Source organism: Globicephala melas, chromosome 10, assembly GCF_963455315.2.
Source record: "Globicephala melas chromosome 10, mGloMel1.2, whole genome shotgun sequence".
Classification (NCBI taxonomy): Eukaryota; Metazoa; Chordata; class Mammalia; order Artiodactyla; family Delphinidae; genus Globicephala; species Globicephala melas.
The window spans coordinates 7,567,788-7,593,226 of NC_083323.1; the positions used below are offsets into that span (position 1 = coordinate 7,567,788).

The following is a 25,439-nucleotide window of genomic DNA, read 5'->3' on the forward strand; positions in this document are numbered from 1 at the left end:
ACATCTGAGCTGCCCTTTTCTCATTTGTCAGTCTTTGGAGCTGTTTTTGAGGATTCAGTGAGCTAAGTAAATGAAAAAGCACCTGGCTGCTGCTTGGCCCCCATTGGGCTCATTTCCTAGACTGATGTCTCAGAAACAGCCCAACTGGAAACTTGGGGCTCCTTTTAGCGCTTCTGAACTTTTCATTGTGATAATTTTCAAATACACATAAACATCGAAATCACCTTCCTGTATTCCTGACTGTGGATTAATTCACATCTTCCCCCTCCTTAGCACTGCCTCTGGCCTGGCGAGGACAGCCTGTTTCGCCTCCCCGTTTAATTTCTGCCCCCACTTTCTCCTTGCCACACTGGGGTGAAAACGTTAACACTTCAGTCCAGCTGTCTTTAGCCAAAGAGCCTAGGACTATGAACGCTGGGAATTTACTGCTTGGAAATGGGTTAGAATCCTAACTATTTCCCTTTTGAGGGCTCAGATCAACCCTGGGCCCCTAGTTGTGGGGACCATTATGGGGCCCTTTCTGTAACAGGCACTCAGCATCTTCTCTCTGGTCTCAGTCAAGTGGACCTGAAGCTGGTTTTCCCACTAGGATCTGATTCTTCACTCCTCTGGGCAGGGTCCCTCCTCACCCCTCTCCACCGCTTCCCATTCATCTCCCCCACAAGGTCCAGTTTCATGCTACCCTTCCCGGAAAACTTCCCGATTCCCACCAGCCAGAAGCTTTTACCCCTGCTGCCTGTGTCCCCTGCGTAGACCACTGAACACTTTTCTGTTTTATCTTGTTTAAGCATCATTCTGTCTTTTCTTCTAGATCTCGAGCTGGCTAGCCTGAGGGAAGGGCTGCACCCTGTCCACGCGTGTTGTCTGGCCTGGCACAGGACACAGGTGCTGCACGTACATCTGCTGGACCACTGACCTGAGGCAGGTGGACACCTGTTAACATTTTCTGGGGTGGGCGCCGATTAATGCTTAGTGTGCGGGTTCACCGCACATGGAGGTACTGGTTATTTTTCCTGAGACAATGTAAAATAGTGGAAAGGACAAACAGGAGTCTGAATTATGGTACTTGAAGAGAGTCTTCTTTAGCCCTCAGCAGATGATCGAACATAGTCAGTGTAGAAGCTCCGTGACAGTAACAAGGAAGACCTGCCGAACGATGCCAGAGCAGCTCACTCTCAGTATTCTTCTGAGTTTTCAAACTTGTTCAAAGCCGATGTAATGTTCAGTTCGAGGGAGGACTGGTAACCTCTCTTCAGTGCCCAGCACAGTATCAGACTCTGCGTTGTCTTCTCTCTCGGCCTCCTGGGTTTATTTCCACACGGTTTCCTTTCCTACAGCCTCATTCCCCTGACGATTTCCTGACTGGCAGGTAGCAAAAACAAAGTGTAACAGAGAATAGGGATGTACTGTCAGCCCAGCTCCAAGTGCTTTTTCAAGGAGTTACTTGTGACTTAGGCAGATATGACCCCTCTTAGGTGCTCATTCTTAGCCCTGTAAGATGAGGGTGATTGGAAGACCATGAGGTTATCCACAGGGGACCACAGAAGAAGGACCTGTATCAAGCTGATAAAGGCTAATTAGTATCAATTCCAATTGATAACATTTAGCTGGTATTTGTGTTTTCCCCTGAACTTTGGACAAATTTACCAAAATCTGTTTTTTAAAATCTATTTTATCACAAAATCACTTCACGTAACAGTTAGGGAGGGCTGTAAGCTAGTGCTTGCACCCCCCCTCACCAACCTGAATCCTACACATCAAGCATGCAAACTGAGGCATTCTAAGATAAAGATGCAAGAAGTGAAACAAAGTCAGGTGTCTGTCTCACACAGTTTATTTAACAATAGGTAATAAGAAATCAAATTTAACAGTCTATACAGTGATCCAAAGTTCATATTTATAAGTAATCAACTTTAATCTCATGATTTACAAGTTGAGGGTTTTTGCTTTCTATTTTCAAGTTTTACAGAAAGTGTGTGTGTGTGTGTGTGTGTGTGTGTGTGTGTTTTGGGGGTGGACAGGGTAAGGAGGAAGAAAGCAAGCAAAGAAGAAACCCCAGGGACATTTTGCATGTTAAAATCATCCCACTGAAATTGTTTCTTACCCTCTTTTTAATTTTTTCCTTTGTTAGATGTAAAAATAACGAAAAAAATTCTTTCAAGAAACAGAACCACAATATATAATACATCAATTTGGCAGCTGCCCCTGTATATTTTGAAAAAGTCATTTTTCTCTCTACATGTACAAATTACTTTAATACTTGAAGTTTTTACGATCAGACTTACGGAATAGAAAATTTTCTGGAGCACAAAAGTTGACTTGAGGGGACTTTTTTTCCTTTTTTTTTTTTTTAAACATTTTTAAAAGAATGAACATCTTTGCACCCAGAGAAAAAAATTGGTATTTTAATATATATTTATATATATTTATATATATATAGAATGTAATTTTAAAGTAACATTAACCCCTTTTGTCCTCTGGTTTTAGAAATGTTCTTTTTTAACTCTTCCATAAAGTGAGGAAAATAGGGAAGAATGTCAACCATCTGCACCAGTAAATAATAACTATTAATATTACATATTTTCATTAATTTAAAAAAAATAATAAAACCTATTGGAGGTGCAAGGCGGGAGCATGTGGTTGGCTTCACAGACCTCAGCCTCCTCCCAGTGCACACTTGAACCAAACACACAAGGAAAAAAAAAACCAGGCTGGTGGGGACCAGCCATAACAAAAATAGATTCTTTGTGTTCTATCAATCACCCCTCAGGTTCATTTCGCATGTTTGCTTTAAACCACAAACAGCTACCGGCAGTTCTTGTGTGTTCCAAGGAAAATTGTCTTTTAGCCTAAGAAAGATTCAAAAAAATTGTTTTCAGTACAAAAAGTCTTAAGAGAAAATAATTTTTTTGCTCCCAAAATACTACAAGGTGTCTCTAGTGTATGTCTAGTGTACTCTGTGAGAGGTTTGAATTCAAGTCTGAGTTGTCGGTGCTGAGTCCCAGGTCCGTGGCGCTGGCACCATGGAGGTTTGCCATGCCTGGATTGCTAGTCAGCTGAGAGAGCATCGAATTCTGGTCCGGGCTGGCAAAATGCCCTTGTTCCATGGGGTTGCCCTGGGCAGCGACCAGTCCAGGATGTGGAGAACTGGTCTGTGGGGAAACGTGGTGTGGAGAAGGCTGAGGCTGCATCCGTGGGGAAGGACTGGAGTGGGGGGGCTGGGACTGTGGCCGCGGAGAAGGAACAGGCTGGGGAGACCGCACTTGATTGGAGAGAGATGGGATCTGCTGGCCTGGAAGGTGCGGGGACTGAGCCTGACTCGGGAGCATATGCTGCTGGGGGCTCATGGGGTTGGGCTGAGCGGGTGACCCCATCTGTTGCTGAAGGAGTCGCTGCTGATAGGCCTGCAGGCCAGCTCCTGCCTCTGCCCCCAGGGCCTGGGGGAGCTGGCCCAGCTGGCCCCCGCTCCCTTGCTGCAGGTGCTGCATGTGCTGCTGCATCCGGGGCGGCGGCGGCTGGGGGGCAGGGTAGCCCAGGCCCTGGGGTGGCTGAAACTGGCTGTGGCTGGCCAGCCCAGGCCCGACTCCTGGCCCCGCTCCCTGCTGCTGCTGCTGCTGCATCATCTGCTGCCGCCTCAGAATGTCTCGGAACTGCGCCGGCATGGTGCTGTGATTCATGCTCATCTGCTGAGCCTGGGGGCTCATCCCCCCCATGGGCGGCGGGAGCTGCTGCTGTGGCGCTTGCTGCTGTGGCAGGCCGGCCCTCTGGACGCCCGCCTGCATGGGATTCAAGTTCGGCATGGCGGGGCTGGAGTGGACCCCCTGCTGGCCCGGCATGGCGGGGGGCTGCAGCCCTGGCTGGCCCTGGGGCACGCCGGGCTGCCCGGGGAGGGGCTGCGGATTGGAGTTGGCGTACTTGGCAGCCCGCTGCTTGATGAACGCAGCCAACAGCTGGGGGTTGGCGTGAAGGATACTAAGCACCTGTTGCTGCTGCAGGGGGGAGCTGGGAGACCTGAGAGTCCGCAGAAGGTTTTGTAAGGCTTGTTGAGACACAGTGCCCGGTTTGAGAGGGCTCACACCTACCTGGCCCAATCCCGGTTGGGGAGCCATGTTCAGGGGCTGACCATGCTGTGACACTGACATCATGGCTGGCCTGGGCATCCCGGGCTGCAGGTGCTGGGGCTGAGGCAATCCTCCTTGGGCCCATGGTGGTGGCTGCTGCATCCCTGTGGGCCCCACCCCTGGCTCCAAATGCCCGCCGGGACCTCTGGCCATGGGGGGTGCGTTCATACCCATGGGGGCCATCGGCGTCATCTGGGGCATCTGGTGCTGGATCGGCCTTTGAAAAATTTGCACATGGGCCATCTGGCGCTGCGTCTCGGCTGCCCTCTGAATCTGCATCGCCATTTCCACCGCTGCAGGAGGGGGTCCTGGGAGGGGTGGCTGAGCAGTCTGCGGAGGGGTCGGGGGGGTGACCTGGCCGGCTGCCTTGCCCTGGGACACCGGGCCAGCAGCCTGAGTCCTGGGCAAGTAGGGCGGCATGCTGGCGGGAGGGGTGGGCTGGGGCTGGGAGGGGGGCTGGGGTGTCTGCGGGGTGGTCGGCTGCTGGCCGGTGGGCGTGGTCGGGGTCGCAGGCGTCGGGGAGGGCAGGCCCTGCTGCTGCCCCACCACGCCAGCCCGCTGCATGCTGGCCATCCTCCTGCGGAGCATCTGGGCTTGCTGGAGCCGGTGCTGTAGCTGCTGCTGCCGGAGCTTCTGCTTGATGTTGAGGCAGAAGGGCACGGGGCACTTGTTCTCCTGGCAGTGCTTGGCGTGGTAGCAGCAGAGGGCGATGAGCTGCTTGCAGATGGGGCACCCTCCGTTGGTCTTCCGCTTGCAGCCCTTGGTGTGCTGCACAACCCGCTTCATCTTCTGGCAGGAGGGCAGGGAGCAGTTGGCATTTCGGCACTGGCAGGCGTGGACCAGAGACTGGATGCACCGCTGGATGCTCAGGCGGCGGGAATCTCCCGGGCTCTGGGTGGCCGCGGCCTGCTGGTTGTTGCTCTCGTCATCTAACCCGAGACCGAGTTTCTCCATTTTGTGGTCATGGTTTTTAGTGTTATAGCAGGTGATACACAAATCATAATCCTGGGGGAAGACATAGGTGCAGGTCAACTCTCCAGGATTAAAGTCATTCAAAAGTAGTTACATACTCTGCTTGGGCTAAAAAGCCCCGTTTTAGAGAAAGCCTCTAATCAACTACTCAGATTTGAGACCAGGCCCCACCCACCCCGTCCTGGTTACTCACCAGTGGCCCCGGAGCCCAGGAAGGCCCTCCAGGCCTGCATAACCTCTGTCTGAATCGCATCTCAGGCACCTGGAAGGCCCCCCGCCCCTCCCCTGCCAGGGGCCTACCTCGCACACGGTGCAGTGCCAGCGCGTCTCCACGTGGTGCTTGCACTCGTTGCAGGTGTAGACGAAGCGGTCCTGGCTCTGGGTGTGCAGCTCCACCAGCATGCACATGGTGGACCACTGGGCTCTTCGGAGTGAGGAGAACTCCAGGTGCTTGTCCCTTGCGAGGGTGAGAAAGGCATCCCGCCCGTCCATCAGGTCGCAGGGAATGAGGGGGTCGGGATCAACGATGGGAGGCAGGGAGTTGGCGGCGGGGCCGGCGATGAGACGGATCACAAAGAAGACCTGCAAAACAGACAGTCTCATCCTGACTCTGGCGCTAGAGCACCACGGGGCACTGGACCAGATGCCGCGGACGGGTGGGCCAGGCTGTGCACCTGGGGGGCCAGGACACCTGGCTTAGTTTTATGACCACCTCGCAAGGTTACACGACATGGCCCTCTTTCTCCTGCTTCACTACCTCTGTGCTCTTCTCTGGGACTTGTCTACGATGGGCCTAAAGAATCTACATCTTATGTTTTCTACCTCATTCAATAATTTTTTCAAAAGAAGACTGGTCGGGTACAGCACCGTACAGTGGACATTCTGCCTCAAAGTGGTCTACTTTAAGATACAATCCATGATTTAACCTGACTCTAATCATAAGGAAACAGAAAAATCCAAATTGAGGGACATTCTATAAACAATTGGGCTGGAGTCTTCCATGTCATGTTAAGAAAGTAAGGCCAGGAACCAAAACATGGCGACTCGGCATGGAGCAGGAGAAGCAGGCCCGAGACGGCAGCAGCGGGCGAGGTTCCTGAGGTTCTGTGCGCGCTCACACAGAAAACGCCCTCCTTCCTAGAAGGGACTTGCTGCAATAAAGATAAAGAAAATGTAGCAGAATGTTAACAGCTGGTGAATCTAAGTGAAGGCTATGGGAGGGCACCTTCTATATAACTTTCCTGTAAGTTTGGAGGAAAAAAAAAGTTGGTAGGGGTGGGAAAATTAAAAAAGCAAAACCTCCTTCATCCTTGCTACAGAAACAGCAAAAGTTGAAGTTTGTTCACTGAAGTTTAAAGACACACAACCACCATTAATTCCCATAACCACTGGTGTAAAGGCTGCAAGAGGAAGCTCGGATTATATATATAATAATAAAATGTAAAATGGAACCTTCAAGAGATCAAGAACTTGTAACTGCTGTATTGCCCACTATATTCTACCAGTTTTTCAGAGGCTGAAAATCTGTGCAAACTGGCAGTAACATTTGTTATATACTTGGGCAGCAATGCTGGCATAAAACAAGAGTCTAGAAAAAGAACACAGGGACTTGCCTGGCAGTCCAGTGCTTAAGACTCCGTGCTTCCACTGCAGGGGGCGTGGGTTCGATCCCTGGTCGGGGAGCTATTAAGACCCTGCATGCCACACAGTGTGGCCAAAAACAAAAACTTGAAAAAAACAAAAAAAAGAAAACATAGGACAAGAGTGCACACACTGACTAAAGACATATAAAAACAGATGCCGAAAGTTAAAAACATCAAGGGAGGACCGTGATGTGTGTGTGACCTTGTAATACTGGGTGTGACATTGTGGCTCAAAGAAAGCACTCATAAAGCAAGGAAGAGCATTTTGAAAATGCCTGATCTAACAAGTAGGGAATGTCTGCAGCAACCCATTCAAAAGAGGGGCAGATAAAACCATCTGGTGACTCCCTAGGAAATCTTCACTATGGCCAACCATCCAATAACAACCATTATGACTGATTCCACTGTATGTCACCCTAGAGCTAAGACAATACTTGAATTTAACCTAAATTGACGACCTTAGATTCTAACTCCTAACAGGTGACTACTACCCACATCTTCTTCAGATGATGTATCCACAACTTAAGTCACACCTATTATGACATACTCTAAGGGCTTTCCCCAACTGCTGTTATGATAGAATTCTGTGACACTATATATTGCTCAAAACAGCTGACAATCATTATCTAAGTGAGGCATCCACACCTTAAACCAAGACTTCAAGTCCCCTCTCCACATAATGGCCTCTTCCTATAAGAACTTGACTATAATGTCTGAACAGAGTCATACATGTTAAAAAACAACAACAACAACAAACTGACATGAATTACCCTTCAAGACTCCTCATCTTAGCAATGATGACGTTGGGGAGAAAAAGTCCAACACACCCAGTTTTACTCCCAAGCTACCTACAACAATAAAGCAATTTAAATAATGAAATAATTCAAAGTTTTAACTTTGCTGAGAAGGTGTTACAGGTGCATATATGAAAGTTTAACTTTTCTTCAATTCTCTACACTTCCCAGTTCCCTTTCCGGAAGGCAAATATTCATTCATTTTGCCAAAGTTCCATTACAGACAAAGTGGAGTGGCCAAATGGAGTTCTAAGGAGCTTGGTCTAAAACAAAACAATAAAGATACCCAACAAGCCAATCTCCTGAACAACGGACAGAAATACAAACATAAAAGGATCACAAACAACAGGGTCAGACAAACTATGCTTACACTTTCCCAGCACCATCTAGCTTTATAACAGCTACAAATCAAAGACGGCTTACGTTTCCTATTCTCAGCACCCACTCTAGCCATCCTCTTTTTGCCTTCTTTCCCCTTAAATGATTTTCTTCCTTCTGAATTTCAAATGGTCTGGTGCTCACGTCATAAATACCAACCACGGTGGGGAGCTTTTGAGAAATCCTGCCCTGTTCTTTTCCATGCTTGGTGGCTATATCTTACCTCTTTATGCTTCTCCATGGTGGCATACAGTTTTTGCGAGAGGTCATTGGATACATTGGGCATGCCTGGCTTCTTCTTATTGCCCCTACTCAGGCTGCTCTTGTTTTTGCTAGTTTTCTTATTATTCTTCTTTTTAGCATTTTTGCTGTCTCCCTTTGTCACCTGCAGGTTAGCACAAGAGGACGAGAAAATGTTAACTATTTGTTAAGAGATTTAAGAAAAAATAATGGTAAAAAGACTCCATTTTTTTTTTTTAAGACTCCATTTTTGAAACTAGAGATCATAACCTTCCACCTTACACCATCTGCTCTCTTCATTCCTCCTCTCTTTTTTAAAGCTGTTATTTACAGTAAACTAAAGTTTACTAACGTTTTTGCACTTATTTTCTCCCAGTGAAGAATGTCTCCACTAATGTCTCTTCGTTAAGACAATGGCAGCCTTAGCTTTTTGGCCAGAAGAACCCCGCAGACCAAGGAGACACCTCAGGTGGACCCAGGCTATCCCAGATTTGAGGACAAGAACAAGGAGTGAGTGGCAGTGTGGGGTAGTGAAGTGCACACAGGAGCAGGGAGCCAAAGGCCTTGGCTACATTTCCTTCTGCTCACTTTCTAGAATTTTGTGGGCCTACTATTAAAAAAAAAACTTGAAAAACGTTCAGTCGAGGAGTTTAAACTGCAGGCTGTAAAGGGTTTTTATTAGACTATTTAAGGGTGACTTTAATAGTTCAGACTCAGCAAGGGCAATCTAGATAAACTATGGGGAAATAAATGACAAGGAAAAGCTCCTCAGATGATCCTTCTACAACATAGGTTCTGTTTGGGGACTGGCAAACTCTGGCCCAGACCTGTTTTTTTTTTTTTTTTTTTTTCCCCCAGACCTGTTTTTGTATGGCTAAGAATGATGGTTTTTATATCTATAAAGTGTTGTTTAAAGAAAAAAAGAAAAAACAGAAAAAAAAGAATGTGCTGGAGACAATATATGACCTGCAAGGCCAAAATATTCATAATCTAGACCTCTGCAGAAAAAGTTTACGAACCCCATGCTCTAGATGGGTAATTTCCTCAGTCTTCCATTACTAGAAATCCAAGATTCCATTTAAAAATGAGGTCTGGTACTTCCCCGGTGGTCCAATGGCTAGGATTCCGTGCTCCCAATGCAGGGGGCCCGGGTTCGATCCCTGGTCAGGGAAGTAGGTCCCGCATGCCATAACTAAGCCTCTGCGGAGCCAAATAAATAAATATTTTTAAAAAATGAGGTCTGGGACTTCCCTGGTGGCACAGTGGTTGAGAATCCGCCTGCCAGTGCAGGGGACAAGTGTTCGAGCCCTGGTCTGGGAGGATCGCACATGCCGCGGAGCAACTAAGCCCGTGCGCCACAACTACTGAACCTGTGCTCTAGAGCCTGCGAGCCACAATTACTGAGCCTGCGAGCCACAACTACTGCAGCCCACGTGCCTAGAGCCTGTGCTCTGCAACAAAGAGAAGCCACCGCAATGAGAAGCCCATGCACCGTAACAAAGAGTAGCCCCTGCTCGCCACAACTAGAGAAAGCCCGTGCACAGCAACGAAGACCCAAAATCAGCCAATCAATCAATTTATATATTAAAAGAAAGAGGTCTGATGCTAAAAAAGGCTTAAAACCACTCAACTAGAACCACAGTAACTTATCTACGCCAATATTTCTTGCCCAACTTGAAGAGCTGAGAGCTTTAAGACCATGTTGAAAACTTAAGCTCACTTCTGGGTTATACATGAGAATAGGTAGAGGCTGGAAAGGGAAATGCAAAGCCCTCACATCTGTGCTTTCGTTGCTCGTGTTCTCCTCTCGCTTTCTCTCTTCCTCCTCCTGTTCCAGTTCCTTAATGCTCTCTTCCAGTACATTGGGCCAGAAATCACCTTCAAAGTAAGGCAATTCCTTCGCGCTTGTTAATCGATCTTCAGTAGCTTGTTTAAAAATATCCTGTGAAAATATCCGTGTACAAATAGGAATTTATATATTAAAAAAAAACACGTTTATTATACAGAAGCAGTCATAGCTAACGGATGCAAGAAACATGAAGAATCAGATGTGTCTTCTGGAAGATGGCAGAGATTTTATACCCAAGTCTGATGTCCGGGGAGACATTTAGTGTCACAAACAGTGAAAGGTCTGGTCTGAAATCAGTATTTCTGGTTCCTCTTTCCTCTACCCACGAGGACAGGGAAATTATCCGCCTTTACATAACCAAGTGGCAAACTATCCTGTCAGGAACAATGGCAAAGCCAGCATCATTCACACTGTGGCTTCTACCACTCTTGAGACAGAACGCAGTGCGACAGGAGGCACGCCCGCCTTGCACACACCCTTGAAGTATCAGCAGTTCCTACTGAGAAATATGTTCAAAACAACCCCAATTACAATTACTGGAAACCACATGGTTAAAGAATGATTCGCTGGGCTGCTTAGGAAAACACCCATTTCATGTTTTCCTCCCCATGAGTAAAAACAGATAAGATATTTAGTAGTTCAAGTTTCTTAACATGGGATACCCTACAATCACAAATGGCTATTAAATATTTTGCCAGATCCACTCATCTTAGTAATTCAGGAAAGAAAACACCCGCTATCAAATTAGCTTAATTTTACAAATTACATGGAAGAGGGAGAACAAACAGGAGATTTCTGTTAAGATAGTAAAAAGAGCAGAATACACAGCAGCAGGATTAGTCAAGCCACAGTTCTATCATCCCCCCCACCTCCTGACCTTGTAGTCGTGGACAATTCGCTCGGATACAGCCTTGTCGAGCATCTTTTTGTACCACTCCTGCAGTCGCTTGGGCTTGGGTATCTTCTGGTCGGGGGGGTGGCAATGGAAGATGTAGTCGTCTCCTTCACTTGGGGGGCATGCCCAAATATGCCCTGTTGTATACCTAACAACACAAAGAGAAGGAACATTCAAGAGAAAGATCACCCATCCTGGAAAGAATGTTATACTTTAAACTACAAAATGGAGTCAGTACAGAAACCAATAATTTCCCCGAGATAACATGAAGTGTGCAATCCACATCAGACCAAAAGTCTTAGGCCAGGGACTTCCCTGGTGGCACAGTGGTTAAGAATCCGCCTGCAAATGCAGGGGACGCGGGTTCGAACCCTGATCCTAAAAGATCCCACACGCCGTGGAGCCACTAAGCCCATGAGCCACAACTACTGAGCCTGCGCATAGCAACAAGAGAAGCCACCGTAATGAGAAGTCTAGACACCGCAACGCAAGAGTAGCCCCCGGTCGCAGCAACGAAGACCCAACGCAGCCAAAAAAAAAAAAAAAAAGTCTTCCAGGCCAGAACTAGGCATAACCCTGGATCAAAAAAATCCCAAATTTGCATTTAAAGACCAAACAAAAGCTACAATGCAAAGGAAAATGAATCCATGTCAGCAGGAGGGCTAAATGAAATGCAAACTGTTAAAAGGAATAACCTGCAAGGTGAGGTGGTGAGGTGCTAAATATTCTCAAGTACATATATACCTTGAAGGTAAGGAACCAGTCTGATGAATTTTTTTTTATCCCCAGACCTTAGTGTGATTTTGGTTTTGATACTCAGGTGCAAAAGGACCAAGTGCAGGTTAAGGTTCTGGCCCTTCAAATCAAACTGTACCTAATAGCTTAACTGAACAAAATAAATCTGGGATGGGTGCAACTACGGTCAAAATATCCATTTTCTTTCCCACTGGCAAAATTAACCAAGGGTCTCCAAATTATAGTTCCATTAGATGAAAGCCAAAGTTGAGGAAAAAAGACCAAAAGTCACATATTTGCATGTATATCTCACCATAATATCAGTGGTGATTAGTTTAAAACTAATTAAACAAGTTGTTTTGCATTTGTTTTTATGCTTACCCTAATTTCTTGACGTATTCCAAATACCCAATTAGAATTTCATGATAGACTGCAGTCCTCAAGCATTTAGGACGGAAGAAATGAACACTGTCCAGGTATGATATGTAAACTCTCCTATACCAAACGAGGAGAAAGAAGCCAGGTCAAGTCACGCAACGAGTTCCTACTGATGTGGCTAAAAACACCTTCTCTCTTTTCTGTGCCCTTTGCTGACCTTGTCATTTTTAATGCTTATCACACAATATTACAGTTATTTAGGTAAATGACTAGATTGTGAACCCGTCGGGGGGTTTTGTGGGCCTGTGGCTCTATTACAGTCTCAGCACCTAGCAGGGCCTGAGACACAGTATAATCAGTCAGTATTGAGCAATCCAAACATTCTGGCAGCACTCTTATTCTGGCCTTTATACTATTTTGGAAATGGAGAATTCTAAACCATATTCTACCTCATTTGTATGACATTCTTTCACGTACATCTCAGCAAGGTACTTGAAACAACCTAAACTTAATTACATTTTCTGAAAAGTCGTCATTTTGTGTTTTAAGCTGCTGTTCACATCCCTTTCCCTATTACTATGACCACACAAGAGCAGTATTTTCTAGTTTTGTTTTACTTCAATACACTACACACTTGAAAACTTGCATTTCCAAAACAAGCACATCAAATATTTTCTTGTCCATTATGCTTGTTTACCTTACTATAACTTCAAACTCCCACGCAAATTAGCAAGTAGCCATAGTAAAGTCTTACCTCTGGTTCGGCGGGGGGCAGTCAGAACCATACTCTTGAACGTGCATGCCAAAGAAACACAAGTCAACACCATCAATCTCCTCAAAGGCAAAGAGGGCTTTCGTTCGATATGGAAAGGATTCTGCCATCTCTCCACTGTCTACAAACCTATACAATTCATGTTGGAGGGAAAGACCACAACGTTTCATTCAGATTAGATTCATCAACAGTAACTGTGTAGGAGCAACTGTGGATCCACAAAGAAAAGGGGAAATTATGAGGTACCTTGCTTTCATGCCTGGTTTGACTTCCACAGTTTTGTCAGAAGCATGAACTACTCTAACGGTGACCTCTCCTGACTCAGGGTGATTTTGTCGCCTCAGAAAGTCATTCACACGATTCTCCAGAAAGGTGCCAAGCCTGGTAGATGGCAACCCTAAGAATTTAAAAGTTAAAAGTTCAGTAGTATCTAAGGTGCAAATTTATTACTATCAGTCTTAAGTTTCAATACCAAATCTCATTTCTGCTTTTTCAATACTAACAAGATTACTTGCTAGATTTTGTTAAGTTAGCAATCTAGTTAATACTTAAAAAAAAGATTTAATGTGGAACCCTTTACGAGTCTATCATCCTTACAGAGCGCCATGCTAATCATCTCTATATCATTCTGATTTCAGTATATGTGCAGTTAAAGCAAGCAGGATAGTTAATACTTTTTAAATGTTATTTTCCCCAACTTTTTATTTTGAAAAATTTTCCTTTTCAGAAGAGTCAAAAAACAGAACAAACACTCATATGCACTTTGCCTCAATTGCAGTAATATTAAACAACTGTCGGGTGCTTTGATAAGCTTTACAGAGGATTAAAAGCAACCTGTAGATCAGCAAAAAACTGCAAAGGCATCATTCTACAAAACTAAAACTGACTGCCATCCCCACCCAACTGAAAAGATCAGACAGGTCTAAATGCAGTCCCGACTAAGGGTATACACAAAACTGAGGGAATCAGTTTGAGGGAATTCATGAGATGGCAATTCTGGGAAAGTATTTCCACATCTGGCCTCCATCAGGATACGTGCAGAAACAAGAAAAACATATATCCTCCTTCCTATAAATAACTAGGTCTAATGATTTTCACACCAAAAACTACATTACAGTTCAACTTTAAGTACATCATGGAAAAATTATTTGGTTTTAACTTTGGTTAAATATTTCAAACAGGGGCTTCCCTGGTGGCGCAGTGGATAGGAATCTGCCTGCCAATGCAGGGGACACGGGTTCGATCCCTGGTCGGGAAGATCCCCCATGCCGTGGAGCAACTAAGCCCGTGCACCACAACTGCTGAGCCTGCGCTCTAGAGCCTGTGAACCACAACTACTGAAGCCCGCGCGCCTGGAGAGGCCACTGCAATGAGAAGCCTGCGCACCACAATGAAGAATGGCCCCCACTCAGAAGCGAAGACCCAATGCAGCCAAAAAATAAATTAATTAAAAAATTTTTTTAAAATTTCAAATAATGTTGAAACAAAATAATTCATTCTGGATGTTTATTTTTAACTATGCTTCAGTGAAGCTTTGCCAAATTTTACCTGTAAGAATGAAACTTACTTTTAGCAGAAAACTTATTTTCTTTTCTAGTTCGTGCAGTCTTCTTTAAACAGCCATCACAGACAAATCTAAAATGTAAACCAAGACTTTGCTTAAACAACTTAGAGAAACACTTGAAGTAACGTATGCTATAGAATCTATCTTATGTATGTGTAAGGTTGAAATTTAAAAGACAACCTGGGAGCAATATTTCTAAATATACAACAAAAAGTTAATGTAACCAATATACACAGAGCTTTTAGAAAACATTAAGAGAAAAAGGATAAAAAACCTAATTGCGGGCTTCCCTGGTGGTGCAGTGGTTAAGAATCTGCCTGCCAATGCAGGGGACACAGGTTTGAGACCTGGTCCGGGAAGATCCCACATGCCGCAGAACAACTAAGCCCGTGCGCCACAACTACTGAAGCCCGCACGCCTAGAGCCTGTGCTCTGCAACAAGAGAAGCCACCGCAATGAGAAGCCTGCGCACCGCAGAGTAGTCCCCCAGCTGCCACAGCTAGAGAAAGCCCGCGCGCAGCAATGAAGACCCAACACAGCCAAAAATAAAAAAAAAAAAAGAAATAAAAAACCTAACTGATAAATAGATAAAAGACATGAAGAAATGTGAAGGGCATATAAATTGGCATACACGCACAAAGATGCTGAAGAATCACAGATTAAAGCAGAAAATTTGTGTCATGGCCAATCACACTGGCAAAAGTCTACATGCTACCGGTGGGAATGTAAATAAGTACGTTTTGAAAGCAGCACTAATATTTTTTTAAAAAAATATTTTTTGACTATGCTGTGGGATCTTAGTTCCCTGACCAGGGATTGAACCTGTGCCCCCTGCATTGGAAGCCCAGAGTCTTAACCACTGGACTGCCAGGGAAGTCCAGCACTAATAGATTTTAAATGTACATTCTCTTTGTTTTTGCAATTACATAAGGATATGTGCATAAGTAGAATTTAAGTACTCATCAACGCCTGGCTGACCTTCAGTTGCAAGGATCATTGCAACTCCCTTAATTATCCTTACCCACTCTTAATTAAGGAAAGCACTAAAAAGGCCTATCTAAAGACAAGCCATATAAACATCAACTACTGCGCTTTTTCCTTAGTGTTTTTTTCTGGAAATTTGTTAATTAGCCTCTTCTTTCCTGTGACCTCTGAACTAGCATCAACAGTCAGTCCAGGGGACTTTCCTGGTGGTCCAGTGGCTGAGACTCCACGATCCCAATGCAGAGGGCCCGTGTTCGATCCCTAGTCAGGGAATTAGATCCCACACGCTGAAACTAAAGATCCTGCAGCCAAAGTTCTTGTGTGCCGCTACAAAGATCCCACATGCCACAACTAAGACCCGGCGTAGCCAAATAAAGAAATGAATGAATGAATGAATATTAAAAAAAAAAAGTCACTGGAGGGAAAGCAACCTAGAAAATAAAGCTCTTAAAACAACAACAACAACAGTCCAGGAAAAGAGCAGAGAGTAGATATCCATTCAAATGAGTCATTTAATACACAGATACTCCCCCAACCCTTCCCTTGGAACAGAGCTGGGATCAGCCCCATTCCTGGACAAAGAGAGGTAGCCCATAGCAGTAAACACATAAGTGTCACAATGGACAAAAATCCACTCACTGCCCATGAAAGGCATTGATGATGTGCACCCTGGGTAAATATGTGGAGAATATTCAGAAACAGACCACGAGGCCCAAGAATACCTAGTTCATTGAAGTCTGTATCTAGTCATTTTCATGCAACTTTGCCTTTCACTGGACAACACCTAGTTAACTATTAACCAACTCCCCAAAGGATTTTATGTTTGCTTGCTTGCCTGTTTATTTATTTATTTATGGCTGCGTTCGGTCTTCGTTGCTGTGTGTGGGCTTTCTCTAGTTGTGGCGAGCAGGGGCTGCTCTTCGTTGTGGTGCACGGGCTTCTCATTGCGGTGGCTTCTCTTGTTGCGGAGCATGGGCTCTAGGCGTGCGGGCTTCAGTAGTTGTGGCGTGTGGGCTCAGTAGTTGTGGTGCATGGGCTTAGTTGCTCCACGGCATGTGGGATCTTTCAGGACCAGGGCTTGAACACATGTCCCCTGCACTGGTGGGCAGATTCTTAACCACTGTGCCACCAGAGAAGTCCCCTGGTTAGGATTTGATTTAAAATCTTTTGGGGGACTCTCCTGGTGGCACAGTGGTTAAGAATCTGTCTGCCAACACAGGGGACACAGCTTCGATCCCTGGTCTGGGAAGATCCCATATGCCTCAGAGCAACTAAGCCCGTGCGACAAAACTACTGAGCCTGCAAGCCACAACTGAGCCCATGTGCCACAAGTACTGAAGCCCGCGTACCTAGAGTCTGTGCTCCGCAACAAAAGAAGCCCCTGCCTCGCCGCAACTAGAGAAAGCCCGCGCACGGCAACAAAGACCCAACGCAGCCAAAAAAAAAAAAAAAAAACCTAACCATGGTCACCATTCAGTATGCTGTTCAGTGCGATGTTCTCTCAGAGGCAGAAACTGGGGTGGCTCCTTGGCAACCTGCATTATCCATACCGTCTAGTTTTTCTACTACAATGTAAGTAATGTTCAAAATCTAGCAGGTTTAACTGTGTCTAACATCTCCTTGCTGGTTTCCAGCTGCTACAGACTTCCTGTTACCCTCTACTGATAAATCTTTTGTATTTACTTTTGATGCACAATGACCACTAAAGAATTTAAAACAGAATAAAGTATTTGTATATGGATTAAAACAATGCAAATAAGAGAAATATCTATATTTTTGGATTCTAGGTTATTTAATATTTTAAAACTGGATTTTAATGATCTTTTCCCAAACCAGAATAATTCTAGGGACTTCCCTGGTGGCGCAGTGGTTAAGAATCCGCCTGCCAATGCAGGGGACACGGGTTCGAGCCCTGGTCCAGGAAGATCCCACGTGCCGCAGAGCAACTAAGCCCGCACGCCACAACTACTGAGCCCGCTCACCTAGAGCCCATGCTCTGCAACAAGAGAAGCCACCGCAATGAGAACCCCATGCACCACAACCGAGAGTAAACCCCGCTTACCGCAACCAAGAGTAGCCCCCGCTTACCGCAACTAGAGAAAGCCCGCTCGTAGCAATGAAGACCCAACACAGCCATAAATAAATAAAATAAATAAATAAATATTAAAAAAAAAAAAAATCTGCCTTCCAACACAGGGGACATGGGCTTGATCCCTGGTTGGGGAACTAAGATCCCACGTGCTGTGGGGCAACTAAGCCTGCGCGCCACAACTAGAGAGCTTGTGCACTGCAACTACTAAGCCACAACTAGAGAGAAGCCTGCACGCCACAGCAAAGAGCCCGCCCACCGCTACTAATACCCAACACGGCCAAAAATAAATAAACAAAAAAAAGAATAATTCCAAGAGACAGTAACTTTGAAGATAAAACATAATCATTGCAGAGAAGACAAACTTCCTAAAATTCACAACAAAGAAAAAGTCTAGGGAAAATACTGATGTCTCACCCAGATGGCCAGATGATCTCATGATGAAGGACACAGATCTGATGCATCTTTCTTCCACACTCCGTACATTCAACAAACCTGGAAAGGAAAAGTCAAAATGTCAAGATTAAATCCAAAAATTTAACCAAATCAAAACTTCCAATATTTCCCAATTTCTGACAATTCAAAAGATAGCCAAAATCACGTCCAAAGAATTGAAGAATAGGTTTTAAAAGCTCTTTAGTGTAACAGGTAGAGCAAATCTCAAAAGCAGTTTAGTCATTAAATATGAACTGTGACTATGGAATAAAAAGTGAAAGATCAAGATGACTGCTGGTTAAACTTCCAAGTGAGTCTGACACCATCATATCCATTCCAGGAATACCTAGAATACCAGTACATCTCTGTACCTCTGAATACTTCTGAAAGGCCTCACTATAAAGGAGGGGATTATGAACTGGTTTGAAAATACAGAGGACAACAGGGCTGGAATAATGGCACTGAGCAGAGGTAGCTTTGTGCTTCACTCAAGCCTATAAAACACCAAAATATTAGGTAGATTTAGTGAAATGTAAATGAATACTAACCATATGTAAATTTTAGCACTTCTACCATCTCTGTTAGATGTATGTTATAGATTTAGTCCAAGAATACAGAATCATCTCACTGGCTGTGCAAACCAAGAGAATGAAAGGAAGAAGGAAAATCAAAGTGTACTGACTACTCAAGGGGAACTACTTACAGTTCAGGATCCAGAGTGTCATTTTTTCTCTTCGAAAATTGTTCTTTATTTATTGTACTAAGGAAAAGAAGAGGGACACAATGAGAACAAGCAACACAGAAAGATTAGCAGTCTGACTACTGTTCTAATTACCAAAGGGCAAAAACCCCACCCTGTAAGTGGATTATTTAAATCTAAGAATATACCAAGGATACAACAGTACATTCTTGGCTCCCACAAAATGCACATTTACATGCCTATGTTTTTGGAAAGGACTTTATAGTAAATCTGTTCCCATTTACAGGAAGAGGAGAACCCAGTAAGAACTAAAAACATGAATTTGTTCTTCTTTTCCTTTTAAAATCTTGCCTACTACTCTTGGTGTTAGGTATTTACACCTTCTAATAGTTTAATGTTCCTAGACTGAGCTACGTATGAAAGATACTGTGTATAGAGGGAGCTAAACCACTATTTATAAAAAATACTAAAATTTCAGGAGTCTAGTCAAATTCTTTATATTAATAAAAAATTTCAATGTTAAGAATACATATTTCAGGTTATTCATTAAAAAATTTCCACATGGCCTCCTACTCTGAAATCTAGCCTACCACACTGCTCATAGCCTCACAAATACAGGAGCTAACAGCCTTATTCTCCACCTAGAACAAACTGCAGGGGGCCCAACTTCGACTACTGTGACTCTACCTCACAAAAATGAGGAATGAGGACATTTCCCCATTTAAACTGTTTTCTATTAGTTACAGGCTAGAGATTCATCGCTACCTGGCCTAAGGTCTTGCTACCCAAAGTGTGTTCTAAAGATCAGCAGTCTAGAAGGACTTGGGAACTTGTTAGTACCGCATACTCCCAGGCTCACTGCTGACCTGAGGAACTGCAAGAGGGGTTTCTACACTCTTCACAGTCAGAGTGGTGCTGTCCTAAGGTACAGAACATGTGGTAAGCCACTCAGTAGTACCCATGGTAAGGCTGCCTCCCTTTGCTGCATCAGACCTGACTTCCCTGGTTTAGCCAAGGTCAGAAAAATCTCTTAAGGTTCAAGGGGACCCAGTATCTACCCCAAGACCAGTACCAGACCCCACTATATTATATGTCAATGGTGACTGAAGAAAAAGTACAACTTGAAAACCCAATTTGAAAACACTAACCAGTTTTTCTCAGAAGCCCTGTTTTTACTCGTAACATAACAATTCCATACTTTTTGGGGAAATGTTCTGAATTGACTGTTTATTATAGGTTAAACCGGAAAAGAAGCTGAAGAATATTAAAAGGACACCAAATAGTTCTTTCTTCCTAAAACAGTCCAAATTTGTGTGTGTAAACTAAATCTTAGAGATCAGAAGTACTATGAGGCAGTTTAGGCTATGTTTAAAAATTTTTCTTGGCATTTACCAAACCACAAGAGCATGCGAGATTGTGAATGTCCAACCAAGTCTCTTTCTAATAAATCACTCTCACAAACTCCTAAACCCCTAATGATGTTAAATGACACTGACGATTATAATGACTTTGGTATCGTTAACCTTTATGAGAAGGCTGTAAGGTGGTTATATTTGTTCAATTCCTCTCAAACTCAAAACAGTTAACAATGAAGTTCCCTTGCACTACAGCCTTTCACTTTTTAGGAGAAGCTGATTATTTCCCTATAGAAGAAATATATCTGAAATGACCATCCAATATTGATGTATTCCCTAGATCAGTACCGACACAACTCACTGCTGTGATGGAAATATTCTCTATCTGTGCTGACCAATATGGCAGCCACTAGCCACAGATTGTCTACTGAGTAACTGAAATTGGGAATTTTAAATTTTATTTACTTTGAATTAATTTGAATCTAAATAGCTACCTGTGGCTATACGATACTGGACAGCATAACCCAAGACCACTTAGAAGCCTGAGCATAATCACCTGACAACAAACTGAGAAATAAGAGAATACTTTCCAAAATAATATAGTTACTTACGTTTGAGGCTGGGAAGGGTCATCCCCCAAAGAAACGCTCTCCCCTTGGATTTCATTGAAACACTTCTCACAGAAATGATACCTGTCGGCAAGAAGGCCATACTGGGGTGAACTGTTCCGTTCACACAACACAGCCCAAGCCAAGCAACGAAGCCACCAATCACAGCAGGCCAAGAGGGGGACGGGAGCAGAGAGCAGGTCATCAACGGCGACAAGGACATTCAATGATGCAGATTTATGGGCACCACAGTTTGGGTTTTGTTTTTGGTTTTTTTTTGCAATCAAAGCCAAGTGCAGACAACGACAAGCATGAGGGAGAAAAAAAAAAACACAAAACAAACGAAGAAATGAGGGATTGCAGGACAACAAAAAACATAAAAGCAAGACAAGACAACACAAAGCAGAAAGCCAAGGCAAAGCACAGATTAGCATTAAATATCTCAATGGGATCACAAGTAGCAAATGATTACAGCAAATAAAACAAACAAGTCTCACACAGACCTACAGCCTTTCATTTTAGTAATTTATGCTACTTGATGCAAATAATCGAAAGTAGGATAAATATACTGTGGAGAGAAGAACTACTACTCTATTACCTAAACATAGCAAAGAAAAAACCTTCCCCACTTCCAAAGAAAAAAATCCACTATGGATACAGTACCAGGAAACAATCATCTAGAAACAACTGTGGTTTGAAAAAACACCCCAAATTTCCTTTTGATCCCAAGGAAGCCACATAAGTACAATAAAAAGTCTGCACAAGCAGTTAAACACTGATTGTAGCCACCAACTGACATAGTTTAAGAGGGAAAAGGCAGTGGTGTATGCAGATACATGATTATATATTCCTGGGCGCTGTAGATTGGTGCTTAAAATCCAAAAAAGGTACATAAATGCCAAGATTATAGCATGAGATTACAGCATGCCAGCTGTCACTTGCTTTTTTTTTTTTTTTTTTTTTTGGCGGTACACGGGCCTCTCACTGTTCTGGCCTCTCCCGTTGCGGAGCACAGGCTCCGGACGCACAGGCTCCGCGGCCATGGCTCACGGGCCCAGCCGCTCCGTGGCACGTGGGATCTTCCCAGACCGGAGCACGAACCCGTGTCCCCTGCTTCGGCAGGCGGACTCTCAACCACTGTGCCACCAGGGAAGCCCAGTCACTTGCTTTCTTGAACAACTTGAACCCCCACTTTTCCTAGGTTTTAAGGAGTAAAACACTATAGATTCTTATGACTACAAAGCATTAGGGGAGTGCACCTAACTTTTTGTAAATAAAACAAAAAGCTTAAGTGACTTTTTCAAAGCTAGAAATACATCTGTAGCACACAAGTTCAGCAAAAAACGACCACCATGGGTTTGGGTCATCAAAGTATTGACTGTCCAGCCTTGCTTTTTTATTTACATCCCATGCCAGCTATACTGTTGGCTGATTACACAAAATAAGAGACAAATCATGATTAAGATAGATTAGCAAATCCAATTTGTGTGATTACAGCCCTTATTTGAGCAGGAGAAAATAAGGCAAAAGTGTCTAATTTATTAGAAGCCTACCGTCCATGGTCATATGCAAATTTTTGTAAGGAACAGTCTGGTACAGAGGTCTCTTTAATGTGCCCAACAGAGGCAAAGCAAATACCCTGGGATCCTTTGTTTTTACATACTCCAAGAAAAACTTAGGTATCAGCTGCACACAAAAAGGAAACATTTCCTAAAAGATACAGCTGGCTAGGAAACTTTTGGTTAAAGTTTTCTGGGTGGTTTTGGGAATGGCAATAGATGGCAGCAATTTCACAGGGAAGTAGATCAATTAGTTTGAAACTTTTTTGTTTTTGCCTGAGGCTGTGGTGAGCTATACAAGGACAGTGGGAAAAAAATATGTGGCCTGGGACGTAATCCCAGGTATGCCACCAATTCATAAAGTTGCTTAACTTCTTAATGCCTTGGGTTCCTGCCTTATAAAAATAAGGGCCCAGAAAACTGATACCAGAACTTGTGCTGTACAGTTGTTTTCAAGCAAGTTACACATGAACCATGACTGTATGTGTGCTGGTCCATCCGCATGCACTCCCTGGACACGCGGACACTCTGACCATGGTCCACACAGGTCGAGCTTACCTGTTCTGGTAACTGTAGTAAGTGGCATCACGAGGGATTGTGCATAACTGTTTGCCATAGCAACAGAGTGTCTGTGGAGAGAACTCCAACTGCAAAAGAAACCATCTGTTAAATATGGTTTGAAGGGCAAGCTAAAATATTTACACTGGCAAGTAAATCAGAAACAGAAGTTAGTGAAGCCTTACTTCTCATTATGTCTCTTATAATGGGTTATTTCAGTTTCCAAGACAGTTCACTGAACTAAAACTAATCTTGTTCGCTACTGTTTTATTCCACCACTCTGAGGTAAGCTTAACAGTCATATCCTTCCACCATTTACCAAAGAACTGAAGAGGACAAGAGGAGCTCAATGTGAATTGCCATGTACAGGAAAACTAGTATATGCCACGCCCCGTGCACCACAGGTAAATACGACCAAGTCCCTATCCAAGATGAACTTACAATCTGATGACTCAGGATTCTAACTGGCAAGTTTTCCATGCAGTTCTTATCTGTGCAAACATTTCTTACCTTTCTGCCACAGCAGTATCCAAGGCTTTGCATGACTGGGTCAATTTCTTGTTCAAAGACCTCAGACAGCTTGGAGCAGTATTTGTACACCCGTGATGTTTTCCGATTATATAACCAAGCATTGTTGAACATAAGCCAAATGTCATCCACATACTGCCAGGGCTCCTGATACTGTCCAGTGTCTAACTTCCTTTTGATAGTAGAAAGATCCATGGGGCTCTTCACAATATCAAAGTAATCCTAGAAGGACAAGTGACACCAAACAACATTATCCAAAAGTCTCACTATATTCAAGGTCCACAGCATATCTTGCTATAATCATTATAAATTTTCTGGATAATGTTGAGTCTCTGATGTGTCTGTATTTCCAAAGAAATGATCGATGCCCATCACTTTTTTAAATCATTAGTCTACAGAGATATGAAGCAGCCAGGGGCAGAGAGAATAACAACTACTCTGGATTTTGTAGGAGCAAGCTGATCGTCTACAGGAGCGATTCTAGATACTTTACCATAGTACATGTGTGATCAACTTAAAACACCAAGAAATCAAAGACCCTTCACATTTTAGTACTAGATGCAGCCTACAGATGAAACTAAGCCCAGAAAATATTGGTGATCTGTCTAAGGCCACAGAAAAATATAGGAAAAAAAAAAAAAGATTCTAACAGATTTTTGCCCCTCGAAGCACTCCAATGACTTATCCAATACAACTTAAAATACTCAAATGAAACCTCCCAGCAGCCTGGTGTATAAAGGCAACTTTAAAAGCAGATGAAGCTAATTTGGATCTATCTTTCCTATCATGAACTACTGCTACTCAAGTGATAAAAATAAATAAACCATATGATCCAGCAATCTCACTCTTAGATATATACCCCAGAGAAATAAAAAGATACACACACCAATTTGTATGTAAACATTCACAGGTGTGCTATCCCCAACAGCCAAAAAGTATAAACAACCCACATGTCTATCAACTAATAAATGGATAAAGAGAATGTATGCACATCCATATGATGAAATATTGCTGGGCTGTAAGAAGGAATGAAGTATTGATTTGTGCTACAATATGGACAAACTTTGAAAACATTACGCTAAGTGAAAGAATCCAGTCACAAAGAACCACATACTGTAAGACTCTCTTTGATGAAATGTCCAGAAGAGACAAATCCACAGAGGCAGAAGGCAGACCAGCAGTTGGTTGGTAGTAGGGGCTGTAGGTGGAAATGGGGAGTGACTGCTTATGGAAATGGGGTTTCTTTTTTGGGGTGATGAAAATCATCCAAAACTGACTGTGGTGATAACTGCACAATTCTGTTAATACACAAAAACCATTAAACTGTGCACTTTAAATGGGTGATTTGTACAATATGTGAACTGTATCCGAATAAAGCTGTTAACAAATTTTAAAAGAAAAGAGAAGTACCACCACATACTTACAGGGATTCCTAGAAGCTGGGGGTCCACAGGTTGACGAAAGGGAAGGGATTCTGGATCCTGTCGGTAAAGTGCCTCCAATGTTGGCATCAATGCCTGTCGTAACTCTTCAGGTTTGAAAACTTAAGAAGAGTATATTTGAAATTAGTTACCAATTAAGCAAGAGGAAAAAAGGTTCAAGTCAAAACTATAAAATATATCTCAAGGCTCAGAAAACACAAAATTCTCTACATTATCCCCATGAAATATCACTAAGGGTGTTTCTATTTCCTGGTTCAGAGAGATCCTTTATAACACCTTGTCGAGGGGCTTCCCTGGTGGTGCAGTGGTTGAGAGTCCGCCTGCCGATGCAGGGGACACGGGTTCGTGCCCCGGTCCGGGAAGACCCCACATGCCGTGGAGTGGCTAGGCCCGTGAGCCATGGCCGCTGAGCCTGCCCATCTGGAGCCTGTGCTCTGCAACGGGAGAGGCCACAACAGTGAGAGGCCCGCGTACCGCAAAAAAAAAAAAAAATCCATCTTGTCTAGTCACCTTTAAATACCCTTCATGGCTCAGATAATTCCTCAGTCAGAAACCCAGTTAAGATAGTCTTGACCAAGTAGAAACAATGCTAAGCCTTCCAAAAATTTATGAAAAGACTTGTCAGAATGTTCCAAAAGATACGACAGGCGGGGGATGCTGTGAAGCAAGAACGGAAGAAGCCCTCCTTCCTGGTATCAGCATGTAACAAGTCAGAAATTAGACCTGGTATTGTCTTATTGCCAAAGGAATCAGAGCCACTGAAGGCCAAGAGTCCTTTGAAATGTTTGATGTTTTAGAGCTTCAGCAGAAGACGTATTTACTATTTTAATGGCAAATGTT

At 43.8% G+C, this 25,439-nt stretch overlaps 1 protein-coding gene and 1 non-coding gene across 2 annotated transcripts in view; both read right to left on the reverse strand.

Annotated features, from left to right (window-relative positions):
- Nucleotides 1–1,811: 1,811 nt before the first annotated feature.
- EP300 (E1A binding protein p300) overlaps nucleotides 1,812–25,439 on the reverse strand; it is a 74,618-nt gene continuing 50,990 nt past the window's right edge. The window contains exons 17-31 of the mRNA XM_030855846.3: nucleotides 24,582–24,700; nucleotides 23,140–23,379; nucleotides 22,630–22,718; nucleotides 20,516–20,596; nucleotides 18,553–18,609; nucleotides 17,832–17,909; nucleotides 14,345–14,412; nucleotides 13,024–13,174; nucleotides 12,760–12,906; nucleotides 12,009–12,122; nucleotides 10,875–11,040; nucleotides 9,926–10,090; nucleotides 8,132–8,293; nucleotides 5,394–5,675; nucleotides 1,812–5,126 (exon numbers count right to left, since the gene is read on the reverse strand). Of these exons, the coding sequence (XP_030711706.1) occupies nucleotides 2,937–5,126; nucleotides 5,394–5,675; nucleotides 8,132–8,293; nucleotides 9,926–10,090; nucleotides 10,875–11,040; nucleotides 12,009–12,122; nucleotides 12,760–12,906; nucleotides 13,024–13,174; nucleotides 14,345–14,412; nucleotides 17,832–17,909; nucleotides 18,553–18,609; nucleotides 20,516–20,596; nucleotides 22,630–22,718; nucleotides 23,140–23,379; nucleotides 24,582–24,700 (4,109 nt within the window). The 3' untranslated portion in view covers nucleotides 1,812–2,936. The remainder of the gene's footprint in view (nucleotides 5,127–5,393; nucleotides 5,676–8,131; nucleotides 8,294–9,925; nucleotides 10,091–10,874; nucleotides 11,041–12,008; nucleotides 12,123–12,759; nucleotides 12,907–13,023; nucleotides 13,175–14,344; nucleotides 14,413–17,831; nucleotides 17,910–18,552; nucleotides 18,610–20,515; nucleotides 20,597–22,629; nucleotides 22,719–23,139; nucleotides 23,380–24,581; nucleotides 24,701–25,439) is intronic.
- Nucleotides 13,333–13,435, reverse strand: LOC115853104 (U6 spliceosomal RNA). The gene has a single exon (XR_004039421.1). It is a non-coding gene; the product is annotated as a U6 spliceosomal RNA (small nuclear RNA).